General features: G+C 33.9%; 4 protein-coding genes across 6 annotated transcripts; 2 read left to right on the forward strand and 2 right to left on the reverse strand.

The window, feature by feature from the left end:
* Positions 1-2504: 2504 nt before the first annotated feature.
* LOC114174957 (5'-adenylylsulfate reductase 3, chloroplastic-like) lies at positions 2505-4521 on the reverse strand. Its single transcript, XM_028059692.1, has 4 exons — positions 4249-4521; positions 4041-4155; positions 3115-3940; positions 2505-3009 (listed from the first exon to the last, which is right to left on the reverse strand). Exons 1-4 carry the CDS (start codon positions 4469-4471, stop codon positions 2779-2781), a joined length of 1395 nt encoding a protein of 464 aa, XP_027915493.1. The 5' UTR covers positions 4472-4521; the 3' UTR covers positions 2505-2778.
* Positions 4522-7649: 3128 nt separating this feature from the next.
* LOC114176201 (lactoylglutathione lyase GLX1-like) lies at positions 7650-10849 on the forward strand. Of its 2 annotated transcripts, none has more exons than XM_028061157.1 (9): positions 7650-7734; positions 8178-8281; positions 8365-8489; positions 8703-8767; positions 8852-9064; positions 9678-9725; positions 9820-9927; positions 10039-10191; positions 10545-10849. In XM_028061157.1, exons 2-9 carry the CDS (start codon positions 8193-8195, stop codon positions 10584-10586), a joined length of 843 nt encoding a protein of 280 aa, XP_027916958.1. In that variant the 5' UTR covers positions 7650-7734; positions 8178-8192; the 3' UTR covers positions 10587-10849. The 2 variants fall into 2 exon arrangements, with proteins under 2 accessions (XP_027916958.1, XP_027916959.1); XM_028061158.1 differs by lacking the exon at positions 7650-7734 and adding an exon at positions 7761-7932.
* Positions 10850-11430: 581 nt separating this feature from the next.
* LOC114179169 (arogenate dehydratase/prephenate dehydratase 1, chloroplastic) lies at positions 11431-19310 on the reverse strand. 2 transcript variants are annotated; one of them, XR_003603440.1, is made up of 11 exons: positions 18777-19310; positions 17212-17282; positions 17038-17130; positions 16739-16939; positions 16322-16402; positions 16140-16235; positions 13088-13165; positions 12926-13015; positions 12779-12846; positions 12302-12507; positions 11431-11751 (listed from the first exon to the last, which is right to left on the reverse strand). XR_003603440.1 is itself a non-coding variant. In XM_028065406.1 (11 exons), the coding sequence occupies exons 1-11, from the start codon at positions 19063-19065 to the stop codon at positions 11695-11697; spliced, it is 1206 nt and encodes a 401-aa protein (XP_027921207.1). In that variant the 5' UTR covers positions 19066-19307; the 3' UTR covers positions 11431-11694. The 2 variants fall into 2 exon arrangements, 1 of the variants encoding a protein (XP_027921207.1); XM_028065406.1 differs by having other exon boundaries at positions 12302-12383; positions 18777-19307.
* A 4713-nt stretch (positions 19311-24023) lies between these two features.
* Positions 24024-26566, forward strand: LOC114176169 (ankyrin repeat domain-containing protein 13C-like). Its single transcript, XM_028061115.1, has 2 exons — positions 24024-25507; positions 25966-26566. The coding sequence occupies exons 1-2, from the start codon at positions 24143-24145 to the stop codon at positions 26329-26331; spliced, it is 1731 nt and encodes a 576-aa protein (XP_027916916.1). The 5' UTR covers positions 24024-24142; the 3' UTR covers positions 26332-26566.
* Positions 26567-27091: the final 525 nt, after the last annotated feature.

The following is a 27091-nucleotide window of genomic DNA, read 5'->3' on the forward strand; positions in this document are numbered from 1 at the left end:
TTTAGATTTTAATAATAATTATGATAATTAGTTAAAGATTAACAATCATTATGTTTGCTTAAAGAAGAAAGGGGAAGCAAACTCACCACAGTGAGGTTCCTCAACCACATGTTCACGTCCTATGATCCAAATAATAGACCTTTAACTAAAAAATGGCAAAAATCTAAGCATCATAGTAAAGACTGTGTATATTAATGGACAAAAAAACTGTTGCAGTCTTTCTGTTGAACTTGAAATAGTGGTTCTGGCAACAAAGCAAAATTGTAAAACGTGAGAGTTTACTTTTCCCACTTCACATTCACTGCTGCATTTTCTGCAAAATACCACTTTGTCGGCTCAATTTTCCATCAGATCATTGGTTGCTAACAGTTATTCAACCATACCAAACATAAAATGCAAACCTAATCTTGGTCATTTTAGTTATAATTTGCATTATTTTGTCGTACATGTATATATCCCAAGTTACACAGTAGTTTTACTAGACTAACAACACTCACTCTAGTATCTAGGATCCGAGGCAATCATAATAACTAATGAGAATTGAGTAACTTCATTTGGCCATATCTCATGAAAGGTAATTAACTTTGATGGCAAGGCAAACACAGACTAGAGAGCACTTGAGAAGTGACAAGAACTCTGCAACTTGACAGTGATGGCGTGTGTATGATATAGTTCTGACAACAACGACAAATCAAAGTATTGGAGGGTTTAGATTATTGGTCTGCAAGATTACTACATCCTTCAAGACCACAAACGTGTCCTTCATGCTTTTGCTTCAGTTATGTCTGCAAAATTATATTATTTTCAGTCTATTTTATTGCAAACACCAATAGGATTATTCAAGCAAAATCATATATAAGAATTGCTTAACAACACTAACTTAATTATAGAAGATGATATAACATGTTCAACTCAGTTAAAGATGTGGATAACTCAAATTTAGAGAAGAAAATGTTTTTAATTTGGTTAGGAACCAAATAAAATTTATATAAGAAACTAGATTACTAATGATATATGGTTGCTTATTTGAAAAATATATAAAACTACAAAAGAGTGGAACAGAAAAATATGAACTGTATGAGCATAATTTTATTGAGCAGTGACATAAATGCACGAAAATGTTAGTAAATATAACGACTAACAAACTAGTGCACTAGTGCCTAAAATAGGAGATAAATTCTTTGGTTAATATGACTTTTATTTGCTTAAAAATTAGTACAAAATATTATTTTTGGGTTGTTAATTTCCAAAATTAACACTCTTCCTTAACTTTTGAAAGGTAAACTTCAAACTTTTACCTCAAGAATTTAAATATGAATTTTGGAAGTACCCTGGTTAGAATATCACCCACTTAAATATGAATTTTGGAAGTACCTTGGTTAGAATATCACGGTTAGAATATCACCCACTTAAATATGAATTTTGGAAGTACCTTGGTTAGAATATCACCCACTTCGTATTCTATTTTGCAGTAAACTAGCTTTTTTTTTTTTTTTTAATTTCTCATTGAACTTATCTTAAAAGGGAAGGTTTTATCTTAAAGTGCTTTGTTTTGACATAAAAAAACTATTATTGACAATTGAAATTGCAGACTGTTGCCTACAAAAATCTCCGTGCAATCTTCTTATTCTATTTGCAAATCATTCCGCCATTAAGTGGGCTATAATTTGTTGTTTTTTTGAAAATCATGAAAAAGTTTTAGAACCGAAAAATAAACCGTAACCAAAAGTTCTTCTCATATCATAAAAATTAAAATGAGAATCATATATCAAGAGTAATGCCTCAAGAGGGCGGGTATGGTGAAAAAAAAAAAGGCCCAATGAACTGGGCCGTCACCAAACACGTGCACCAAAAGAAGAAAGGTCATTCTGGCGTTAATATTGGTTCTTGAGATTTATTTTGTTCAGCTCGCGCAGTGTTTCTTAGTAATGCAAACAATTTTGGAATAGAACAAACTCCTTTTTAGAAAGAGTTTGTAGGAAATATTGTTTGTTAACCCAATAATATTACAGATAAAATAAACAGTAGAGAAGAAGAAGATAACTGCATGATGAGGCGTAGAAAAAATGTGCTGTAACAGTGATATAAATTCAATATTTTTCAAAACAATTTCCTTATGGACTGCATATGATGATTTAGATTTAGGATTCCTTGGGTATAACAGAGAAAGGAGGGAGAGGAAAGAAAGAAAAAGATTAGTAATTTGATACAGAATAAACAAGGACAAACACATGAAAGACTAGGTAACGAGTGACTGGAGTATTGGTAATAGTATATATATATATATATATATATATATATATATATATATATATATATATATATAAAATACTTTTGAAAGATGTTTTGCGGTTTAATCATATTGTTAATAAAATATCGAATTTAAATATAGTTTGAGACTTATTACTGACGCTCCAACAAAAATAGGAAAGTGTAGGAAAGACAAGTTTCATGCCTCTTTATCATCCTACTATAATTTAGGATATGATAATAACAGATATTCATATGAGATGAAGTCACAGTATTATGTATTTATAAACAGATAACTCATCTGGAAAGGATCAAAATAAATCACTTCCTACAGAATGACTACTACCACAGATCCACGCAAGATGGTCTAAAACTATTGAAAGCTAAGGATGTTATTTGTATAAACTAGAGTCGAAACCTGCATTCCCACTACCGACCACTTATCAGAAGAATCTGTGAATGAGCCTATACCAATGTAAAGTCACAGTGGAATTGCAACCCAACAGTCAAGAAATTTGTTGATAACCCTCATCTTAAGGCATTTACAAAAGCCATCAAGGAATCAACATCTCTCTTTTCTGAGGGATACTTTATTGGCCTAGACGAATGCTTTGGGAAAAATATTATTGTAGGGAAGCTTCCTAATTCCAGTTCACGCCTTGCAAATTCTTTCTGCTCTCCATCAGCTCTAAATTTCCCTACCTTCATCCCCGACCCTTCTAACCTGTGCGCCAATTCAACATAAGATTCCTCCATAGCCTGTTGCAATTCATGATATACAATCTCATTAGATAACAGACATTTCAATTCAGCTCACCTTAGTGAGTGAGGCAATCTTAACACAATACAACAACTTGAGTTTACCTGGCAATAGGGGCACCATGGTGCATAGAGCACAACAAGCCACGGTTCTTTCCTGTCCTCCAATTTCGCCAAATTCTCAATTCCTGTCCTGCTCAAGTTAACTACACTCTGGCTGTTGAAAATGTCAGGCACAGTGGCAACACCATTTGCATGAGCTTGGGTTACCCCATTTCCATTTCCTTCAATGTGAGCACCATTCTCCTCCTGCTGCTTTAAATTCCCTTTGTGAAGGCCACATTCCTTAGCTTTGGCATCCTCCCACCACCACCTCCCTTCCCTTTCATGTTGTCCAGGTAAAACAGGCCTAGTGCAGGGCTCACACCCAATTGAAACATACCCCTGTGAATGCAAGGAATTCACAGGCACATCCATGGTCCTAAGGAAGTTCCAAATGTCATTGCCCTTCACATTTGCAACCGGGTTCCACTTCACCAAGCTTCCAATTCCACCATCCATTCCCTCAAAAACCGGATCCACCTGAACAACCGGTACTTCGGACCTAGTACCAGGTGACTGGTCTTTCCTCTGACCGGTTATCCATGCTCTGAGACCCTTGAGTGCCCTCCTCAAAGGCCTCACCTTCCTCACCCTGCAACACTCCTGATGACCATCCTCGTAGAAAGAGAACAAACCCTTACTCCTCACCAATGCCTGAACCTCAACAGCATCAGGGAACATGTACTCAATGCGGATCCCGTAATGCTTCTCAACCGCATCAAACAATCGATAAGTTTCCGGGTTGAGTCTCCCAGTGTCCAGACTGAAAACCCTGAAGGGTCGACCCGTCAACTTTGCATACTCGATCAAAGCAACATCTTCAGCACCACTGCAAAGCGCCACGCCAACGCATAAACAATAATTAGAATATAAATTTTCTTTTTGTTACAATTAACGGAATAATCAGCAACGAGGGTGGTGTTAATTACCTGAATGCAATGGCAATGTCGTGGCCGAATGTGGCGAGGGCTCTATCCATGATTTGAAGAGGTGAGGCATCGTCGAGATCAGTGGCTATCTGTTGAAGATCTTGCTCTTTCGTCTCTGATGACGGAATACATAATCACGTGGTTGCATTAGCAGTGGCACGTGCGCATGATGAATTCGAAATGAATTGATTAATAATAGAAAACGTACCGGAAGCAACCGCGGTTGATGCTGCTGCGAGAGGAAGAAGGGAATCCTTACGAGGAGGCTGGGCGTTAACGGGCTTTGCGAAACTCTGTCTGATATTAACGGCGGCTCCATTGGGCCTCTCCGAAATGGTGATTGATCCAATTTGCGGAATGTTATTGGGTTGTGATGATGGAAATTTGAAGGAGGAGGGTGTGGAGATTGAAGAAGTGAAAGCGAGGGCCATAATGGGAAATAAAAGGAAAATTGTTGTGAGAAACGGTTGAAGAGGAATAGAGTTGCGTTGGTATATATACAGAGGAAGAAACGAAAGCAAAATCAAATTAAGAAGCGAGCATTAAGGTTCATTGAATGTGGACGTTGGTTTGTTGGATGCTTACGTGGCATGCGGAGAATGTATGGTAGTGTGCGTGTGGCCTCATCGCTTCCGTCAGATCCAATTCTTCATGCAATGTTCTGATTGAATTCTATCACGTTTTCGTTGACTTCTTCCCTTCTAAAATTATTTTTTCAACACATAAAAAATGTAAATTTGTTTATTTTGATATAAAATTATTTTTTTAAGAAAAAACAAACAAACTCAACCAACATACCCTATAGTTAGTGTAGTTTTAGTCATCTAAATTAACGTCTTCTGATAAAACATATTCTTTTATTTATCTATTTTTTTTTAATTTTGAAATAATATAGTTATCGAAAGAGTGAAGTTGTTCAAAAAGGTAAAAGAAAAATTATTATTGTTCTTCCTTTGCGTAGAAGAATCTTAAATTACGGTCACTTATTTGATGAACAATAGTTTATGATCGACAACTTTTTTGGATATTTATGAGACCATGTATAGTATTATAACATATGTGTTCACCTAGTTACTAATCTTCTTTATCCTATTATGACTATCTAATGCATGGCATATATTCACTTACGTTACGTAAGTATTTTGTCAAACTAGAGCACAAAAATTAACCTTATAACGCGGAAATTGTTCTCGCTTCATGATTCACCAATATTGTAATAATTTCTAGAGTTGATCTTGTTTTTATTTTTTTAATATCCAACAAGAAAAACGAAAAAAATATATGAATATCTATAACAAAAATATTAATCAAAGACGATATGCATTAGCTTCGGGTAAATATATTTCAATTCTCAACTAGTTGGTTAATGATGTCTTGTCTTAGTTAGCTTGTTTGCTCAAGATTATTTACTATAAGATGTTATTTCTTGTTCTTTCCCTCTCTCTATATATATACAGGTCTAATGTTGACATGAAATATAAAACTACTACTGTTTTAGACATGGAAAATGAATATTTTAAGATATTCTACATGATAATTATGAAATTTTATATGACAATTATTATATATATATATATATATATATATATTTATATATTTATATTGTTCCAATAATTGAGATGTCTTCTAAGGATAAAATTGTGACGGAATACAAACTTTAAAGTGGACCATACCTTGGATGCATGGTGATTAACCCTAGTGATGTCACTTAGTGAACTTGGGACCGAACGTCCACTGTAAAGCCGATAACGAGGTTCTAAGACAAATCATCGATTTCTTAAGCTCTCCATTAGGATGAACAATCATTTTCCTTGGACCTCGACTAGGGGTCTTATATTCTTACCATGCCAATCGCTTAGGAGTCAATGTCAAAGGCAGTTTAAATACTCATTTCATCCTTCGGTACGCCTTTTAAGGAAAACCGTGATGGTGCTCTAGGTTCCGAAAGGAACAATATCTCAGATGCGGAGTGATTGAACCTCCCAATGATAGTCGACGAACTTGGGATCGAAACATTGACTCCCATCTTGAGATCGATAACGAGGTTCTAAGACGAACCATCAATCCCTTAAGTCCTCAATTGAAGATGAACATTCTCCTTAGACCTCAACTAGGGAGTTTATGTTCCTATCATGTCCAATAGTTTCACATTGTTTAAGACTAAACCGTGACGGAACTCCAAAGCAGACAATTCTTCATATATATATATATATATATGATAATTATCCCTAACAATGATAGTCTATGAACTTAAAATCAAAACATTGAATATATATATATATATATATATATATATATATATATATATATATATATATATATATATATATATATATATATATACATATTATTTGCTTAATCTTATAATTTAAAAAAAAATTGATATCTAATTGAAAACTTCAAAAATAATGAAATCAATTCAAAAACAAATAGACGAAATAAACTACTAACTCAAATTTATATTATGATTTATGTGATGATAAATAGTTTAGATTAATGTGAGTATATCTATAAAATGCGAATTTAAGTGTGATAATAAATTGTTTTCAATTCAAATATCAACAACCTCGATTGAATTTTTAGTCACAAATCATGCACTAGAAAACGTCTTGTGAAAGAAAATTATTTGCAGTATGTGGTTGAGAATTAAGTAAGAAAAAGTTTTGCATTAATTGCATGTCATTATAAGATGTGCTTTACACTTATTCTTTAGTTGAGAATGATACGTTGACGATGAAAGGATATGTTAATCACACATTTTACCACTTAAATATTATTAATTTGTAATATTTGTTATTTGATTTTTTTTCACACATTTTATGGATATCTAAAAAAAAGTAAAATGATTTATTGTTGTATTAAATATGTAAGAAAGTGTTATTTTTATTAATTTAAACAAATATATTATTTTATTACAAATATTATTAAAATGTATACAAGTAAAAATAATGTTAAAATTTGTGAAACAAAACTTAAATGATCGAATTGTGAAAAGGAGATACGATAAAAATATTAGAATGTAATAATAATAGAATTAGAATGTAATAATTAGAATACCTTTTAAACTCTTATAATTTAAATCATTAATACTTCGGATACTAAAATAATTTAAAAAGAAATATAATAATTATTTTAACTTATTAATTAAAAATATTAATTAATTAATTAAAACTTAGATAAAATTAATTGTATTTTAAATATTTATTTATAAATATATACAAACACATTAAGAAAAAGCTAAATAATTAAAAATTAAAAAAAATGGTGGGTGAATCTATTTAGCTATTCTGTGGTAAAACAGGTTGTAATCTTTGACTATTTTCTTTTAGACTAATCTTATCCAATTCGTTTTTTACATATCAACATATAAAAAGAATGGACCGCTCCGTTTTGTCAAATCCTAGGCATTTTTATAATACTGTAACGGAACTATGAAATAAAGTATGAAAAATTTTGGTAAATATTTCTTTTTTTAATTTATTAAATGAATTAAAATAACACCTACAGAATAATAAAAATCAAATTCACGACCAATAAGAGAAATCACATTTTTACAATAAAAAATTGTTGAAAAAAGTACTAAAGTGTAATTTCATTAAAAAGTAGCAATATAAAAGCAGTTTATGTGAATTATATATACGCGGGCTTCTACTACTGTAATCACAGACATACACAGACCCAGAACAATCTATAGGTAAGTCACTTCAAATGTTTCTGACATGTCTTTGATTGTAGTTTTTGTTTGATTTGAGAATACTTGTTTCGTTTGTAGGAATTTGTTTGGTTTAATTCTTTTGAACCACTTCTCGTTTTCTTCATAATTTCTGATACCTGGGTGGGTTTAGTTTACTGTCGGTTTTGTTGCTATGCTCCTAGCAATGCCTTAAGCTTGGTACTCCACCACTTTTGCATCTTGATGAAGTCCTAAAACAAACCGATCTGGACTCGTTATTTAGATTTTCCAACTTCTTGTTTGCTTTTATAAAATCTTGATATATGTATGTTTAATAATTAAATCCAACAAATCTATTCACCTTTTCTTAATGCAGAGTGATGGTGTTTAGTTTGGTTTTTATGCACTGCAAATGTAAAACTTTTTGGGAGATGGTGTTTGAATGTTTATGGCTTGTGTTGCAGAATCAAACACCGAATATGGCTGACTTGTTGGAATGGCCAAAGAAAGATAACCGTCGCATGCTCCATGTTGTCTACCGTGTTGGCGATCTTGATCGCACCATCAAGTTGGTTTCTTGTGACATGGGTTCTCGTTGATTGGTACACTCTGTGTTATTTGGTGCTTAAAATTTTCTCACGGTTCTTTCAGGTTTTATACAGAATGCTTTGGAATGAAACTTTTGAGGCATAGAGATATCCCGGATGAAAAATATGCCAATGCTTTTCTTGGATTTGGCCCTGAAGAATCCCATTTTGTTGTCGAATTAACATACAGTATGCTACGCTGATCTTTTCCTTGTCGCACATGCGTACCTTGGTGTCTGATTGAATGTATATTTTGGGTTCAATGATATAATTTTGATGTTTTTCTTTGTCAATGGGTTAGCATTTGTTTATTTTTCACTACATGACAAGTATGTTATCACCACGCCGTAACACTTGGACTTTTGTATTTTTCTAACTGCTTAAATGTCACCTTATTGTCAGATTATGGGGTGACCTCGTATGACATAGGGGATGGCTTTGGACATTTTGCAATTGCAACTCAGGATGTAAGACAAAGTCCACCTTTACAAAAGCTTGAGTATTTATATGCACAGTGAATAAAATGAACTCTTTGTTGCTTCAATTTTTAGATTTACAAATCGATTGAGCTCATCCGGGCCAAGGGAGGAAACATCACTAGGGAGCCTGGACCAGTTCAGGGTGGGACTACTGTTATTGCCTTTGTGAAGGATCCAGATGGTTATACTTTTGGATTTATCCAAAGACCTACTGTCCATGACCCATTTTGTCAAGTAATGCTTCGTGTTGGAGATTTAGAACGCTCAACTAAGTTTTATGAAAAGGTAACTATCCATGTTTTCCCCCATATAATCCAGTGCTATTGTTGTAGTCAAAACTGGTTCAAACTTTGTCTTTGGTACAACTGGATCAGTATCCACTGACTGTCAACTTTGAGAAGTTTTCCATTAATTATTTATTTTGTTTTTGTGTCCATAAGCAAAAATTCTATTATGCTTTTAGTTTGTGTGCTGTGTAACTGTATTCAATCAGCAGAATTCAGTATGAAGCATTCTTAATGTGAACCAAAACTCAAGTTACAGATTTTGGTTTGTTCCATGGAAATTCTATTCAAGTGCCCTCTTATCTATTTCAACTGTTCTTTATAGAATTGACCTGTTTTATTGGTGGGTTTCAAGACCGGAAAATCAGCTAACTGTGTTGTTGTGGCTTCCAATTTGTAGCTACCATTGAAAGACTGAAACTTGATGTTCTATTTTGCATGGAACAGATTTGGATTATTTACCTAAAAAGGCCTGGTGTAGCAATTGATTGCTTTTGCTTGTGATGCTCAAAATAGGATCATAAAACTGCTTTTGATGAAATGTGATTTAAATTTTTATTAATCAAATGCATTTTATTGACCAAAGAAATTTTCTTATGGGATCATTTGCACAGGCTTTGGGCATGAAGGTTCTAAGGAAGGTTGATAAGCCTGAGTCCAAGGTGAAATTTCTTATTGGTATTCCTTAGCAATGCATTTTTCATGTGTAAGTCATTCTAATAACTAGCAACATTTTTCAACTTGCATGTCCTACAGTACACTGCAGTTATGCTTGGGTATGGAGAGGAGCATGAGACAACTGTGTTGGAGTTGACTAATAACTATGGTGTCACTGAATACTCTAAGGGTAATGCCTATGCACAGGTTAGTTAACAGCTTCTGTTATCTGACTTTCTTGGAACCTAAACTGTTTTTCTACACTTTTCTCTGTTTGTGTACTTCTTAATGATAAAGTTCATGTTCCTAATGTAACAGATTGCTATTGGTACTGATGATGTATACAAGAGTGCTGAGGTAGTTAGCCAAGTTATACAAGAGGTAGGAGGGAAGATTACCCGGCAACCAGGGCCAATTCCTGGCCTTAATACAAAAATCACTTCGTTTTTAGATCCTGATGGGTGGAAAACTGTGAGTCTCTCCCTTCTTCTCACCATATTGAGGATCTTGTAGAATCATATAAATACCTGTTTGCTTCAGGGTCTGATGATATCATACTGTCATATAAACTTAATGTTTGGGTTGGGAGATTGGAGTTTTAGATTCCATCTAACATGACCTAAAAATCATGGATTATATGTTAAACCTTTAAGTGACTGGTTTAACGGTAACTTTCTATGCTGTTAACTTTTTGGTCTAAAATATGTTGTTTCAACTTTTGTAATTCGGTTTCCATGGAGATGGTCAAATGCTCTTTTGTTAATGTTCTGTCATTTTAATAATTAGTGCTTGGTTGTCTGATTCATTTTGTTTGAGTTTTGTAGGTATTGGTTGACAATGTTGATTTCTTGGAGGAACTGAAGTGAAGAGCGAGCTTAACAGGAAATAACTAGTCCTGATTATTTCGTATGAATAAGTTGTCTCGCATTTTCTCATCCATTGTGTTGTATCAGGATACCATTTGTCAACATGTTTGTTTTTTTGGGGGGTTCTTTCAGTGACTTGAAACACAATTGAAACCTCATTATCTATGCAACCTATGATTAGTATACTAATTTATTATATACAACTCCTGTTGAGCATTGTTTTAAAAATGATTTTGTGTAATGGTTTAGATTGGTTGGTACCATGAACAGAAGCAAGTTCCCATTATATTTTTAGTTTTTATTGGATGGGCAAATTTAAAGCTTCAATCGATTTTAACACGAATAGACAACTTGAACTGTAATTTTTTATAATATTATTTAAGATTATTTAATAATTTTAATAAAGATTGTTGTTAAGTCTTTCTAAACTTTGAATTCATATCCATTAAACTCAATAAATTAGTACTAGTAACATTTTTAAATTTTGTATTATAGGAATTTTGATTATAGAAATTGAGCTCGTGAATAATTCAATGATTGCACATTCTTATGTGTGGGCAATATTCTTAAGCATTGTTTGTTCACAGGATGAAATAAAAGATTTTGGCCTGCATAACAGACATGAAATTATCTCTGTACTTCAATTTTAACTACTTTCTAACTTTTTTAAAGAGAAGTTATTACTTGCTCCAAGATTATCTGATCTCAGTAAATTTTCTAATTAGCACAACCATAATTTATTTTTACCAAAAAGAGTCAACCACATAAGGGAGTGTGTAAGGAAATCTGGTTCCCTAAAATCCCGATCAACAAAAAAGATAAAAAGCCTTGGTGTAGCAGATGATGGAAGAAGAAAACTTTGGGTGGCTGGGTCATTCATTAATTTGCCACAATAATTCAATAGAGTCATTTATTTATATACTTTGGAGGCAAAGTTGGCATTGCCAGCATTCACTCCACTGTCAAAACTATGATAATATACTCCAAATCACCTCCTTAGGAGATGCAAAGAATTTTGAAAGAAATGAAAGGGGCAATGCTTTTCATGGATACTTCCTCCACCGTGTCTCTGATTATAAATCTACCTCTGATGAACAACACTGAACTCCTATAACACTGTATCCATAGGATAACAACCAAGAACTCGAAGAAAACTAGCAAATTCCTGAAATGGAAATGAAATAAATAAATAGACGTTACCAACAACTAGAGATAACGTTTGATTTGAACGCTGTATTTCATAATATGGAGTCACCAAAGATAAAAACATTGCTTTAATACTTTTTCTTTACTGAAAAAGAGTGAGGACGGATGAGTTTTATGATTATGCATGCATTTATAGATTAGTCAAAGGAAGCTTAACAGTGGACTACGGAACTGATATTATGTAAAAGGAGTTAAAGTTAGAGAAGTAAAAGCAAAAAAAGCTTTCCCATCAGGATTGTGGAATATGCAACCAGATTAATGGGTTTGAATGTGGTATCTCCTTTTTCAATCAAATAAAAGTACTCTTTACAAATTGTCATCCTTGTGCTAGTTTCTAAAATTCAATATTGTGCAAGTAGATTCATTATTCATCAATATAGTATTAAATAATTATATCAGATGCACCTGCACTAATAAATTTTATAGATTTCAACCAAAAGATTAATCTAAAGTATTTGAATTCATAAGAAACAAAATATTAAACTGGGTTGATGAGATAATGGGCAGACCTGCAACTGTCCTAAAGCATATTGTGCACGAGGTTCTGCCATAGAAGCTTCAATGTCAGTGTAGAAGAGGTAGTCAAAGTACCTGCTACCAGAGAAGTTTTATGCCTAAAACCATTCACACGTATGCAAAATACCAGTATCGTTGATCATATTCATAAAGTAAAAACTAAACCGCGCCTGAGAACCTTTTCCTTTCTGCATTTGAACTGGAAACTTGAAAATTTGTTATTTAGAATAAAGTGCAAGGAAGAGTTAACAGAGAATCTTTTCAAAATAACTTCTTTTTAACTTATTTCCGTAAATTTCATAGTGAAGATTACGAATAAGTTGGGCAAGTGTTAATAAAGCTTTTTATTGAAATGTACCCTTGATCAATTTGAGATAAAGTTCGAACCACTTATCAATTTGCATTTTAAGCAGAGAAATTACACCCTAAATTTTACCATCGCAAATCTTGAACCGAACGGAATTACTTACTTGGAATTCCCTTGATTTGAATCATCCACAACCCTTAATGGACGCTGCTTCAGCGGACAGCTCTCTATCTGAATTTCCATGAAAAAAATAAGAGGAATGAATGCGTGTCTTAATTTTAAAACTTCAATATCAATAACTATAACACACCTTTGACAAATTAATATCCCTCATAGCAAAAACTGCCAAGGCTTTGAACAGTACACCAGGACCTTCTTCTAGACTGAAAACAATGCTAGTCTGAGAGAGAGAAGTCATGAACTCATAAGCACATTTTGTAAAAATCAATGTAAAGAACTAAAATTAGTATACCTTATGTGGCTTGTCAGTTCCTGGAATTATAGGATCCCTTGCAAGGACCAAGAAACGAGTAATGTTCTCATCATCATCCTATCAAAATCGCAATGAATCATTTAAGCTAGACTCTTGTTGACTTCACCAGAAACTGCAAACATGTTTTTGTTTTCTAGTTTTTTGTAGCTTCAACAGAATATATTATCCAATAATAGCTAAGGATGGAGAAAGGAATATCCAGTAATTTTCTATGTATATCTGACATCATCCAGTTTTAATATAGAAATTATATATTTATGAATTGTCTCCTCTTCATCCGTTGAAAGTCGTATAATGACAACATCTAGCTTTGATGCATCTGATGGACATTGTCTGATGAAAGTCGACTGTCTTCTATAGCACATGCGAATACTCATAATCATTCTTAGATGATTTTTTTGTTTAATGAGTTAGGTTTTTTATTATTTTGTTATTTGTTAGGTACAGTTGCAACTAGTCTACATATCTCGAGCCTATCTAACTTAACCAAGAGCTGAAGAGTTTGATTAATATGTGCTTGTGTAATTTGTATTGATCACTCCTGTAATTCGTTTTTTCCTATATGAGCGAGTCTGATATGTAAACTCTGTGTAATCATCGTGTTCTTTGTTCTTGTATGTGTTCATCAAGTAGGAATTTACTGAATATATCATTTTTCTCTTTTCACCATATTTTTTATATTTACTTGCATGTTCTATATTACATTCACTAGAGCGTCTAATGTTCTTCGCATCTAGTGAGTTTCTTCATATCTGATACCAAAAAAAATGGTAGTGGAGCTTCAATTCTTATCCGTTCTTCATCTATAGGCGGTAATCCCCTCTGTTTGTTTATTTTTGTCGTAAAGAAAATCTTCAAGAAGACATTCAAGAGAAAGGTTATGGTGATCAAAATTGAAAAGTTTACAAAGAGAACTCTTTCAATCTGTAGCACATCAAGATGATTGCTTTATTGAAGGACAGGGAGTGTATACACCCCTATCTGGTAGGACTGAACATCCAGAGGAGTTTGTTGTGAGAATTCAAGAGTTGAAGGCTCATTCTCTACTCCTCTTGTCCCTTTTAGATAAAATTCTTTATAAGGTAGTGAATGACTACTTTTGGGTTGCAGTTGAAGCTGAAGAAGTTGTGCATGACAAAGTCCATCTGTAACAAATTGTTTCAAAAAGGGAACTTTATTGACGGAATACAGTTCCCATGTTAATCTTTTGTTAAATGTAGACAACCTGCTTATAGTGTTTATGCATAAGGTAGAGATTCAAAGTTCAAGTCACTATTGAGCAGTGAATTTGAGATGAAAGACTTAGGAGATGCTGGTAGAGTTTTGAGCAAGCACACTAAGCGAGATTGTGCTCAGAAGAAGCTCTTTCAGGGTCAATAAAGTACATTTAGAAGGTCTTGGACTGTTTTGGCATGAGGGTGTCATGTCAGTTGCTACTCCTTTGACATTGTCTATTCATCTATTTATTATAAGCAGTACTGCCTTTTCATAATTCAATAAGGAATACATGACTCATGTTTCTTATGTTAGTGCAGTGGGGAGTCGGATGTATGTTATGGTAGACCTTTCTCCTGCCGGTTATAGGACGAGTACGTATATGGTTAATCCTAGAAAGGAGCACTAGTAATGGTTAATTGTATTTCTAGGTACCTTAAAGGTACATCTATTGTTGGGCTCGTGTACAAGGATGACCCAGGCCCTAATGGTGATACAGGATGCTATTATCATTGTATGATAGTCTAAGTGCAATTTACTTAGCTAAGGATCGAGTTCAACATGAATGAATCAAGCATATTAATGTTATGTATCATTTTCTTTGCAAAAAAGAATGATTCGAAGTGTGCAAAATTGGTACAATGGAGAATCTAGCTGATATGTTCAACACCAAGCCTATTCCAAGAAGCAAGTGCGTCTACTATTTGGATTTGTTGAATGTTGATTGCTGGTGACAATCGTCTGATGACACTGATTTGGAAGAAAACTCAAATCAAGGTGAATATTTGTTGACTCATGCCTTGTTTCTTTTTTGTTTGCTAAAAGTAGTATAATGATAACATGAAACTTTATTTAGTGCACGATTGTTTTGTTTAGTTAGTTAAGCTTTTTATTATTTCATTACATAGTTGGTTATAGTTGCAGCTCGTCTATATATACTCGAGTCTATCTAACTTAGCCAAGAGTTGGATTGATACGTGTTTGTGTAATTTATACCGATCATTTCTGTAATTCGCTCTTTCCTGTTTGAGCAATTATGTGTGATATGTAAACTCGATGTAATCATCGTGTTCTGTTCTTGTACGTATTCATCAAAAATGAGTTTATAGAATATATCACTCTTCTCGTTTTGATCATATCTTTGATCTTTCCTTACACATTCTATACTACGTTCACTAGAGCATCTAGTGTTCTTGATCTCTAATACCCAACAAAACTACTTACTTTCTATTAGAAAACCAAATATTTTCTATGACATAAAGTCATACTAAATCCAATCCATTAATGGATCCTTCCTAACTAACATGGATTCAATTCCCATTAAGCCATCTACATATCAACACTATCAGGTACCAAGGCCTTCTTTCAAATTGTATGTTATACCATGGAGTTATCTGTGCAGCTTTTCACTCAAGCTTAGAGCTTACATGCTTGACAAACAAACAAATTTCTTTTCTGTCAACATCTGGGTCCACCAAGATACAAACTTGCACAGAATCAAAAGAAAAGGAAAGAGAAATCGATAGGAAATAATTACACTATAAATGCTATCACCAAGCAAAATACAGCATGATCACTTACTTTTAGAAAATCTATTAATTTGGTTACAGCCATATTTTTCATTGCTAGAAGTGATGATCAAATTTCAATTTAATAGACTGGGCCAAACATTTAAAATATATCAATAAGGCATCAATTTCTAACCCAATGACATCCAATTTGCATGCATTAAAGTTGGTGTTGTGATAAAAGAAAACGTGAGCTAAGGCAATATAATTTAGCAGCTAAATCTTCCATAACACAAAGGAAACCTTACCTGAATTCTTTCTGTCAGTATGTCGAGCCCATATACTTTTGCAGCTCGGGAACTTGCAATAGCTCCTGTGTCTCTTGCACAATTTGAAGCCACTGTCTGTTTTCAAGAACATCATTGTTAGGAAATGCCACAGTACAACCTAATCAATGCTTACTTTTTGACCAAGAGAATTCATAATACACCTGAGCAGCATCAGCAGTATCACGTGCACCAATCTTGACAACACCTAAATCATTAAGCATTTTCTCACATTGATCTAACGCCTGCATGTAAAATTGTCATTGAAACAATTTGTTGGAACAGGTAAGCTTAGTTTGGTGACGTAGGCAGCTGTCTCAAAAGTCTGTGCAATCATAAACCAGGTTAATTAAGACTTAAAAGTTCGCATGTTGAGGTTAGCCATTATTACATAGCAGAGCAATAAACATGATTGATGAAATCCAATAAATTGTACTATTAGGAAGTCGATGCTATCTTAAGGCAGAATCACACATACACATTCATTTTATTCAAATGCGAAACATAATGCATCATATTTATTCACTCTTTACCTCGATTAAGAAAACAGAAAAAAAAAAAAACTATATGTAATAACCAACCTGGGGATGACTCACAACAACTTTGAGGTCCTCCTTTCTCACACCAGGCAATCCTAAAAGGCAGTGATTAACACGCAACTGAACCTCCCCAACAATGTGCAGCCTATGGCGAAGAAGTAACTCATAATTACGGTGGATGCTTCCAGCAACAGAATTTTCAATGGGCAGAACAGCTTTATCCACTAACCATAACTCAACTGCCTGTGGAGAAGAATATAAATATATCACTGCAATAAGTATAACTTACAAGCGAATGCATCAAATATACACAGAAGATATAATAAAATAAGAAATGGAACCTTAAATGCAGATTCAAAATTGTCACACGGCACAGTCTCGCATTTTGGATATGCTTTCAAAGCTGCATCCTCACTGTATGCCCCTGGAAGTCCCTGTATCAGCCAACTGACTAGTTAGCAAAGGTTATAGTGCCATGAATATTTTATTTTGAAAAAAAGACTTAATTATCATACCTGAAAAGCCACGCGAACCTTTGATCCATTACTTGAAGAAGAAGAAGAAATGTCAATTGTTGTTAATGGCTCTGCAATTAACCAAATTACATAATTGTGATACAATGTTAATTAAATACCAAAGGGAATTACATCACTTACTGGCTATTACTAGCATAAAAACATAATTCCATCCAGTACATATCATGAAATTGTCTATCTGCATGCATACACATCCATATGCTAGCAAGTGTGCAAGGCTCAAAGTGTACTAAGCTAAAGTATAATAATTTAATTTACTATAAGAAAGAAGATCAATGTGATAATCATTACGCTGTATAAGAAAAGTACAGTTGTATCTATCTGAGTAACCTAGAATTTATTGGTTAGGCAGTCCTGAGGATCATTCAATTATATATATGTTGCTCTGATAGAATTCATAATATCTGAAGCGGGAACAATTAGTGCATGCCTGCATTAAAAAAGTCATAAGCCATATCCGCTGATGCCATCGTAATAAGCAAAGAATTTAGGCTGTGTTACCTTGAGTTCATCACGGATCACCAAAATTACATCAAATGCAATGAACAAGGTCAGCCGTTTGGAAATATTGATGTTGCATGTCATAGTTAGTCTATTGTCTTTCTACATATCTTACAAGCACAAATGTAACCAGTCACATCACTAACAATCTCCCTTTCAGGTAGTTTTCAATTCAAACAAGTAGACTCAGAGGAATTGGCAAAAACAAAAATAGTGAGAAAAAGAGAGATTTTCCCCTGTGGAAGACGGCCTTTTAAGTTCGGTATATGGCATGTGTTCTCCCTCTTCTAAGACAACATATCTGTTCCTTTCTAAATTCTATTTGCAAGTTTTGGATTTTGTGCGTTTTACTTTGTGGGGGCTTATCCTCTGTGTTGGTTATCTTTATTATCAACAAAATTTAACCAATAATTCCTCTAACAGAAGAAAATGCTCATTCAGATGCAAGTATTATCGTAGCAAATTACTGTAACACCTTCAAGAAACATCAAATCCATTAACATAGGACGGCCCCTGGGGCTGTTAATTAAAAAGACGGAACTTAGATAAAGTAGTTTCTTGCAGCCTTGCCATAAAATTCTCCCATTAAACGACAAAACCTGTTTATTTATTGAAAATTCAAAACGTATATTCAATAGAAGTGATTTGATAATGGAGAGAGCATTCATGTGTAGTCATTTGAGTGGAGAATTTGAAGAACATGATCCAATTTTCTCCTTATAAAAAAGGGGGGCCTTGAAAGACGACAAGATGTAAAGAAGAACTACCGCAATGATGATATCAAATGCATATACTGTGAAAGTCTTGCCCTGCCAGCATCAACCACAAAATTGTGTGTGAAAAGTGAAAAAAGCAAAGGCACCAGTAGCAAAATTATCCCTCCAAAACACCAATAGGAGAAACATTAGTTGAAAAGCAAAGTTTGGTCACGAAATCAGCAACATTTATAACTTAAATCATGAGCTCAACTCTAGAATTCTCGGAGTGCCAGTTAAACACAGATAACAAAATTATGATGTGGGGGAAGAAATCTTATAACTCACTAGGAAGCTGGTTTATGTCCTTGTGAAAGCCCTTTGACTCATTTTGGTGAACACCATCAGCAGCCCCAGAAGACTCGACCAAAGGGGGGACATTGGGCTCCTCATCTTCAACAGCAGTGGTAGCTCTCTGAGCCGAAACACCCAAACAACAGCATTCCCACCTGCGACATTTGTCAAAATCATATCTTTGATTCCAAATCGGAGTAGGATGAGAATTGGCAAGACCAGCACCCAATTGAGGAGGAGGAACTTTGGAATAACCCCAGATGGATACGGCCTTAAGAGCCATGAAAATGAAGGAACCTAATCTACAATGTGAAGGAAGAAAGGGAGAGAAGTTCAGAGTTTATCAGAGTGGCGATGGTTGGTGAGTTTGGGTGATTCACAGCATGACATTGTTTAAGAAATACGTAGTGTGAATGTATGAATTACGGTTGGCGCTTAGAATTTTGGGTGACCCCACAATAAATAAAACAGATGGTATAAGCATATGAACTATGCCAGTGCTTCCACCAGTTGAAACAAAACAAAAGGTTGCATTTGGTGATTAAAATGCGACAGAATTTAGAAAAGGGCCAACCAAACCAAACAATTGGCTAAGAGAGAGGTAGGTGACCAGAATTGTCGCATGCTACAAGCAAAATTTCTGCAACCTTATTCAATGTACGATCTGTGTTTAAAGAAATCGTAAATCCACATTTTCTTCGGTAGAGTACATAGATCTCCGTTTTTGCTCACTGAAAGGTATACTAAAGTAATCAAATGCCAAAATAAACATATCCATTGTTAATTTATAAAATATTTTAATTTCAATTAATAATAGAGTATTTAAAATAAAAGATATATATTTTTGAAGTGATGTATTTGTAAGAATGTACGGAGTTACTGTATCATGCAATTATTTTTTTATTTTGGTATAAGGAAATGCAGTTTTAGTTAGTATACTCAATATTTGTTTATTAAAAAATTGTTTTATTAAAGCACATGTCAATGGAACTCAACTTCTGATTTCAGAACTCATTTAATTAAAAATTTTAAAATATTTGTCATAGATCATAATTTAATTTTTGAATTTAATTTTGAGATATTTTTGTATAGACAATTTTATTATAAAAAATATATTGCTATCATTTTTCACCATTTTTATCATCAAACAATATTTATTGTTCTTTTTTAGCACTCTACGTAAATCGCATTCAATATAAAATTAAATATTATTTTCTTAAGTTCAAATGTGACATAAACATGTGAAAAAAATATCGAGCTTATATTCGAGACGGTCACCATGGTCACTTTCGGTCAAACTTATCTACCAAATAGACAACTTTTTTTTGTCGATTTAGCCTCAAATAGTCTCACATAAAGTAAGCTAATGTCCATAATTTACACCTAACCATACAATTAACACGATTATATATAATGTGACATCATAATCATAATTATAAAAATATTTATACAACTCGAGATATTCACGGTTTTGTTCTTAAAAAGATACTCAGAAAGTAGAATGAGAAAGAAGTATTTAAACTGTATATTGTTCACTTTTGAATGTGGAGTTCCATCAAAATTTTGTCTTTAGAAAGTATCTAAGAGGATAGAGGAAGGAAAAAATATTTAAATTGTTTTTGACATCGACTCATAAGCGATGTGAGACTATTGGGTGTACTGGAATACAACGGATATAATTTTTTTTTCATTCTTATTCTCACTACCATTAGGTACCAATAGAGATGTCAAAATAGTTTCTGACCCATGAACCAACTTAGCCCACCACGGGATCGAGCTAGGTTAGGTTGATAAAATTTTAGTTTTTTTTTTAAATGTGAGTTGAACTAAACGTGACTCACTTAACCCACGAGTTAAACGAGTTTGAATAAGGTTCAAGGTGAGTTGACCTATAATCTACCAAAAACAATACTTCATTAAAAATTATAACATTTTTTATAAGTTTTTTATTATAATTATTTATTACTTCTAATAATATAGGTTCACAATTTGATATTTTTAAATATTCAAATTTTATTCAGTAATATTTGAAAAATTTGAGTGTTTAATTTATTTGTTTGTCAAAGCTATATACGTTCATACTTTGGTTCCAATGTCTTTATGATAACACTTGCAACATTTTGTGAGCACTCTGATTCCACTATTATTAAAAAAAAATAGATCAAGTCAATCCACTTTCATGATTCTATAATAAATTGCAAAAATAAAATATTCGTTAGTGAGTCAGTTGGCTAATCCACCAACATGTAGTTGGTAGAATCAGGTTACAAAATTTTGGACACATAAAAAAGTGAGTCAGATTGAGCTGACATGTAATGAGTTGGCATGTGTGAGTTAAGTTGGCTCACTTTGACACCCCTGAACAGTGACAAATCTTCGGAATTTATTTTGGGGTGTTAAAATAGATATAAAAAAATTTTGAACATGTGAAACATATTAAATAAGATTAACTATGTTTTTTTGATCTCTTAATTTACAAAAAAAATGAAATTCGTTAAAAAAATAAATAGACGTAGTCTCCTTAATCCAAGAGCTTTGGATTTTGTTTAACTTGTCAAATGACAGTTTAGATTGGTGTTTAAATTACTTACACCATTTAACATTTTTTCGACTCAAGTGTCTATCAAAAGTGTTGTTTGAACACGTTAAATGTATATTCAAACATGAAATCTAAAAAAATATCTGATTCATTATAATCAATAATATGTTATTTAAACATAATTACATATACAACAAATATAATAAAAATAAATGCACCTTGGATGTAAGTGGATTTCATGAGAATAAAACAAATCAAGCAATAAAAATATAAAGTGAAAGAAAATTATAAATATTCATATTTTTGGTATTCTCACTTTTTCTTTCTTTCTAATTTTACTCTTTAATAACCATTTTTTCTAAATTAATTTGATTTTTGTTCCTTTAAAACTGAATTATAACTATCTAAAATAGAAAAAAATACCAATAATATAAATAGAAAATTAAATTTTTCATTTTCATTTTTATTTTTATAATTTTATTATTTTTTATAGATGTAAGAGTTTTCTATAGTTATATTAATATATACCAGCGTAAATACAGGAATTATCACGTCTGTGTGTACGCATTTTTTTTAATATGCATGATATTATATTAGTAATGAATAACATTGTAATGTTATTAATTTAATAAACAAAATAAAATTATATTTATCAAAAACAAAGTGAAATGTACGGAGAAAACATGAGAAATAACTGCTGATGAATAAAAGAAAAAAAAGAAAATAAATAAATAGTTTTGTAAAAACTTGTAAAAGTAACTGTTAATTTTAAAATTTAATAAATAATTATATTATAAAAGGTAAAGTTAGAATTATGAAATGTGGACACAAAACAAAAAATTATATATATATATATATATATATATATATATATATTTCCCTTCTCTTTGTTCCGTTAACATTTTACAATGCATTTAACTTTTTTATATAATTATGTACTTTTATGAAAAATTTGACTTACAACTAAATTATTATTGATTCAATCGGTTACAAAAATAAAAATACCTTTACAATAGGTAGATGGATGCATAAATAATCTACCAAATGTTTCAACAACCACATAATTACTGGTCAAATTTAACAGCTTCAAATATTAATTATAAATAAGTAAGTCAATGATAGATAGACAATGACTATAATTGTAGCTGCATTATTTGGGTCAAAATTCAACACAGTTACTTTTAATGTCGGACGCAGTTAAGTGGTCCGGATTAATTTTATTGTAAAAAATGTTGACCAATAAAACATTATGCTGCAAATGATTCTTAACTTATGAATATAATTTATTATCATATAAGATTCTTTATACACTGCTTGTTATGAAAGAAGATAATACAAGTTATTATGAAACAAAATAGGACAAGGGCAATCAAAATATCCTAATTAAAAATTAAATTCAGGTAGTGGATGAAATTGGCATGCTCTAAGTCTAATTTAACTTTTCTCTACACTCTGACCTGTGTACAGTTGATCTAATTATTGAAATGATACTAATAAAACAAATAAATTAACAAAATACTAAAAAAGAGAAAAATAAAATTGACTCCAATATTCCAATTGAAGAAAAGTCATGTTCAACAACCTTACTGTCGTATTGCATGTTCACTGTTACCAATATCACCAAATTATTCAATAATACAACCAAATATTCTGTGGAAATAAAAAGAGACATGAGGCCTCACCTCACCATAGATGAAGTTGGATCTTGTTAATATAATATAAATTTAATATTTTAAATTTATATTATTATATTAGTCGAATATAATTGATTAGGTTGCAGGTTAATGAGAAGGAAGTATTCGGATTATAAATTTATATTAAATTATTAATTTTTCTTTGATTAAATAAAATAAATATAAGGATTGTTTAACTTTAATAACGAGTAATTTTAATAATAATTATCAGAATGAATTATAATTTTTTTTAGTTGTTTTATTCTAGGTTTTTGGAAAACGATTCATCCAACATAAAAAAAATGTAATGGTCCGGTATTAATTTTACATGTTATAAAAAAAATTCATAGATTTATGATAAAAAAATTAAGCGTACATTATGTTACCATCCATATAATTTTTACATAGACATTTTAGTATCAAATTATTGAAAATTGGAGGAAAACAAGTTATCGTGATCATTTTGACCATCTAGAAACCAATTTTAAGTGCGCACATTGTATGCAACGTTAATTTTCTAAAAATTAGACAATAAGTCCAACTTTGTACGTCTCACAAACAATGTCAAAGAAACAAAGACAAAAGAAAAATTTAAGGAGAAAAATGCATTATTTTAAAAATAATACTGAAAAATAAATAGATGATTTGTATATGCGAAAACAAATAAAAAAATTAATTATTTAAAAAACTTACCTCATAAAAGAAATTAAAGAATTATACAAATTAAAAATTTGAAAAAAATGGGGGAACAAATACCCTTTTCCCCTAACATTCAAAGCAGATTCATCCATGCCACATCTCTTACCAATATTTACCTTTTTTGTTTTCAATTCAGAAGGTGAAGAGAGTTAAGAGTAAAAAACATGATTTGAAGGGATTATTGTGTGGTTTGAATGTATGTTGAATGTAAAATTTTGAATAGTTGGAGTGGAAGGTGTGTTGAGTGTGAAAGTGGAAAAAGCCTAAGGAATATGAAAGGACGAAAAGTGACAGGTGAAGGAGTATCTCAACAAGGTGTCCCTTTCCCTTTGGTTTTTACAAAAAGCCGCGCCTATTGCATTCGGACCATAATACCCTTCACTCCATAACATAACATAAGATAATAACACTGTCACTACTAAACTCTAAAATCTTCTTCATCACAAAGCATGGCAAAGTCGAACACTGCTCCCATCATAAAACCACAGAATTACGCCCACAGTCCAGTCCACCACGCTGTCGTTTTGGCCGATCACACCACTCTCTCCAGAATCATCTCCTCGCTCCCGCGTCTCCCCGATCCTTCTCTAATCCAAACCGAATCCGATTCCCTCGCGCAGGAAAAAATCGCTGATCAGATCTCCGCCCTACTCGACCGCCGCGACGTTCCTTACCGAGAAACTCCTCTCCACCTCGCCGTACGCCTCAACGACCTTTTCGCCGCCCGTGCCCTCGCCACTGCCGGCGCCGATGTCTCCCTCCAGAACTCCGCTGGCTGGAACGCCCTACAGGAGGCTCTCTGCCGCCGCGCCTCCGACATTGCGCTTGTCCTCCTCCGCCTCCACCACCGCAATGCCTGGTCCAAGTGGCGCCGACGCCTCCCCCGCGTCATCTCCGTGCTCCGCCGCATGCGCGACTTCTACATGGAGATTTCCTTCCACTTCGAGAGCTCCGTCATTCCCTTCGTCGGCAAGATTGCGCCCTCCGACACCTACAAAATCTGGAAGCGCGACGGCAACCTCCGCGCTGACACCTCCCTCGCCGGCTTCGACGGTCTCAAAATCCAGCGCACTGACCAGAGCTTCCTCTTCCTCGGCGACGGCGATCACGCGCACGATGTCCCGCCCGGTTCGCTTCTCGTTCTCAACCGGGACGACCGCAAAATCTTCGATGCATTTGAGAACGCAGGCGGACCGATGAACGAGTCCGATGTCGCCGGATTCTGCTCCCAGACGAGTGTGTACCGTCCTGGCATGGACGTGACGAAGGCAGAGCTTGTAGGCAGAACTAACTGGCGAAGGCAAGAGAAAACAGAGAGCGTGGGAGAATGGAAGGCGAAGGTGTACGAAATGCATAACGTGGTTTTCAGTTTCCGGTCGAGGAAAGTTGCTGGCGGTGAATCTGAAACGGCAGGGAGTGAGCAGGTGTTGCCGTTGGAGCTGGACGAAGACGACGACGGTTTTCTTGTTGCGGAAAATCCCAATTTCGGGTTCCCCGTGCCAGACAAGAGAAGACACAGTAGTTTTGTCCGAGAAGATAGAGAATGGGTCCCAATGGGAAGGAAAAGCGTGGACCTAACGTACGTAACGGCTCCACCTCCGCGACGATCTTGCGCAAGCGTGACTGCGCCACAGACCAAAGAAAAAGAGTTTATCAGAAGCTTACGGCCATCGGTGTGGCTAACGGAGCAGTTTCCGTTGAAGACGGAGGAGCTATTGCCGTTACTCGACATACTCGCCAATAAGGTGAAGGCTGTGAGGAGGCTCAGAGAGATACTCACTACCACGTTCCCGGCGGGAACTTTCCCCGTTAAGGTAAGGGCATCATGGGAATAGCAGCATTTTTAGTCTTTTTATAAGTAAATTATTTTAAAACTCAGATTCTATTTTGGCTTTACCGTTTGTCAAGCCTATCGGTATTATTTTTGTTGTGGGCCATAGTCGAAGAATCCCCCGCTGAGAATTAGAATTTGGGTGGGGCCAATGTTGTGAGTTATGAGTAATAATTTGGATGAACAGTGATGTGAGGTGAATAGCACGGTCCCACACGATGATGACGTGGTGCTGGATGTGTTTGGCGCGTAGTGAATCGACTGCGGATGACCCTACCTTTACTGCCAACGTCCATGGCGAAGTCAATGTCGGGGTGTTGACCGTGATTTGTCTGCCACTAATACAACATTCAGCTAAGATCGTGAGGATTGATACTTTGACAGATGAGGAATAATAATGGTTAGGATTAATAGTAATAATTGTGGTTTTGGTGTGATCAGGTGGCTATACCGGTGGTCCCTACAGTGAGGGTGGTGATTACTTTCACAAAGTTCGTGGAGCTGCAACCTCTGGAGCAATTCTACACTCCATTCTCCAGTCCCAGACATTTGGTGAGTGGAGAGGAGCAACAAAAGAAAGCAGAAAGCAGATGCTCCTCTTCGACCTCTTCGACCACGTGGCTGAGACGAAGTAGCAGCGTGTCGGGTGCGGGGAATAAGCAACAGCAACAGCAACTGCAGCGATGTTCCTCCTCCATGACATTGGATTCGGACCCTTTTGCGATTCCTGCAGGGTATACATGGACGAGTGTGGATGATAAATCGCGGAAAATGAAGAAATCAAAGTCCGTGAGAAAGTCCAAGTAACAGGGCGAAGAAGACAAGTATGAACAAAAGAGAATAGGAATGGTTTAGTTAGGTGGTTTTTAATGTAGATAGATAGATATCCTTCTAATTTTTTTCAACTGCAAGCTATAATAGGTTAGAGCTTCTAATGGAATCATCCAAAAGGTTCTTAGAAGCTAAGCCTTCATTTCTTTGCTTACAGTTTTGTTTTATCTATCTTCATTGAATCATTATATTACATGCATTGATTCTTTTCTTTCAACTTGTAAATTGTGCGTATGCATGGTGGTTGGGTGGGGAAGGGAAGGCCCATAACAGAGTTTTCTTTTTTTCTTTTTTTCCTTGAAGAAGCCGAAATAACATATTGTCTGGAATTGCCAAAAATTCACATTCACAACATTAACAATAACAAACACACGATTCTTTTCTTGGCCACTTTCGTCTTGTATCCAACCATCAGTTACCCTCAGCTGTAGAATCTTTCCCTAAGTTTCACGGAAAACAATACTACAAAAGAAGGATTAGTCATGTTATTTTACATTTCTTTATCCTAATATATTGTTAAAATACTTCTAGTTTATTCTTCAAGAGTTTTTATTTCGGATTTTACCTTTCCACATATTTTAATAATTATTATAAAGTTCTACTATTTACATTACATTTTTAATCACTTAATGTAAACTATTCCCTCATAAAAGAATGATCAGTTTTGTCTTTAATAAAAAGTAAAGTTTAATATGAGATTTTATAATATTAAAAATTCTAGAAACGTGATATTATA

Source organism: Vigna unguiculata, chromosome 3 (assembly GCF_004118075.2).
Source record: "Vigna unguiculata cultivar IT97K-499-35 chromosome 3, ASM411807v1, whole genome shotgun sequence".
In the NCBI taxonomy this organism is placed as follows: Eukaryota; Viridiplantae; Streptophyta; class Magnoliopsida; order Fabales; family Fabaceae; genus Vigna; species Vigna unguiculata.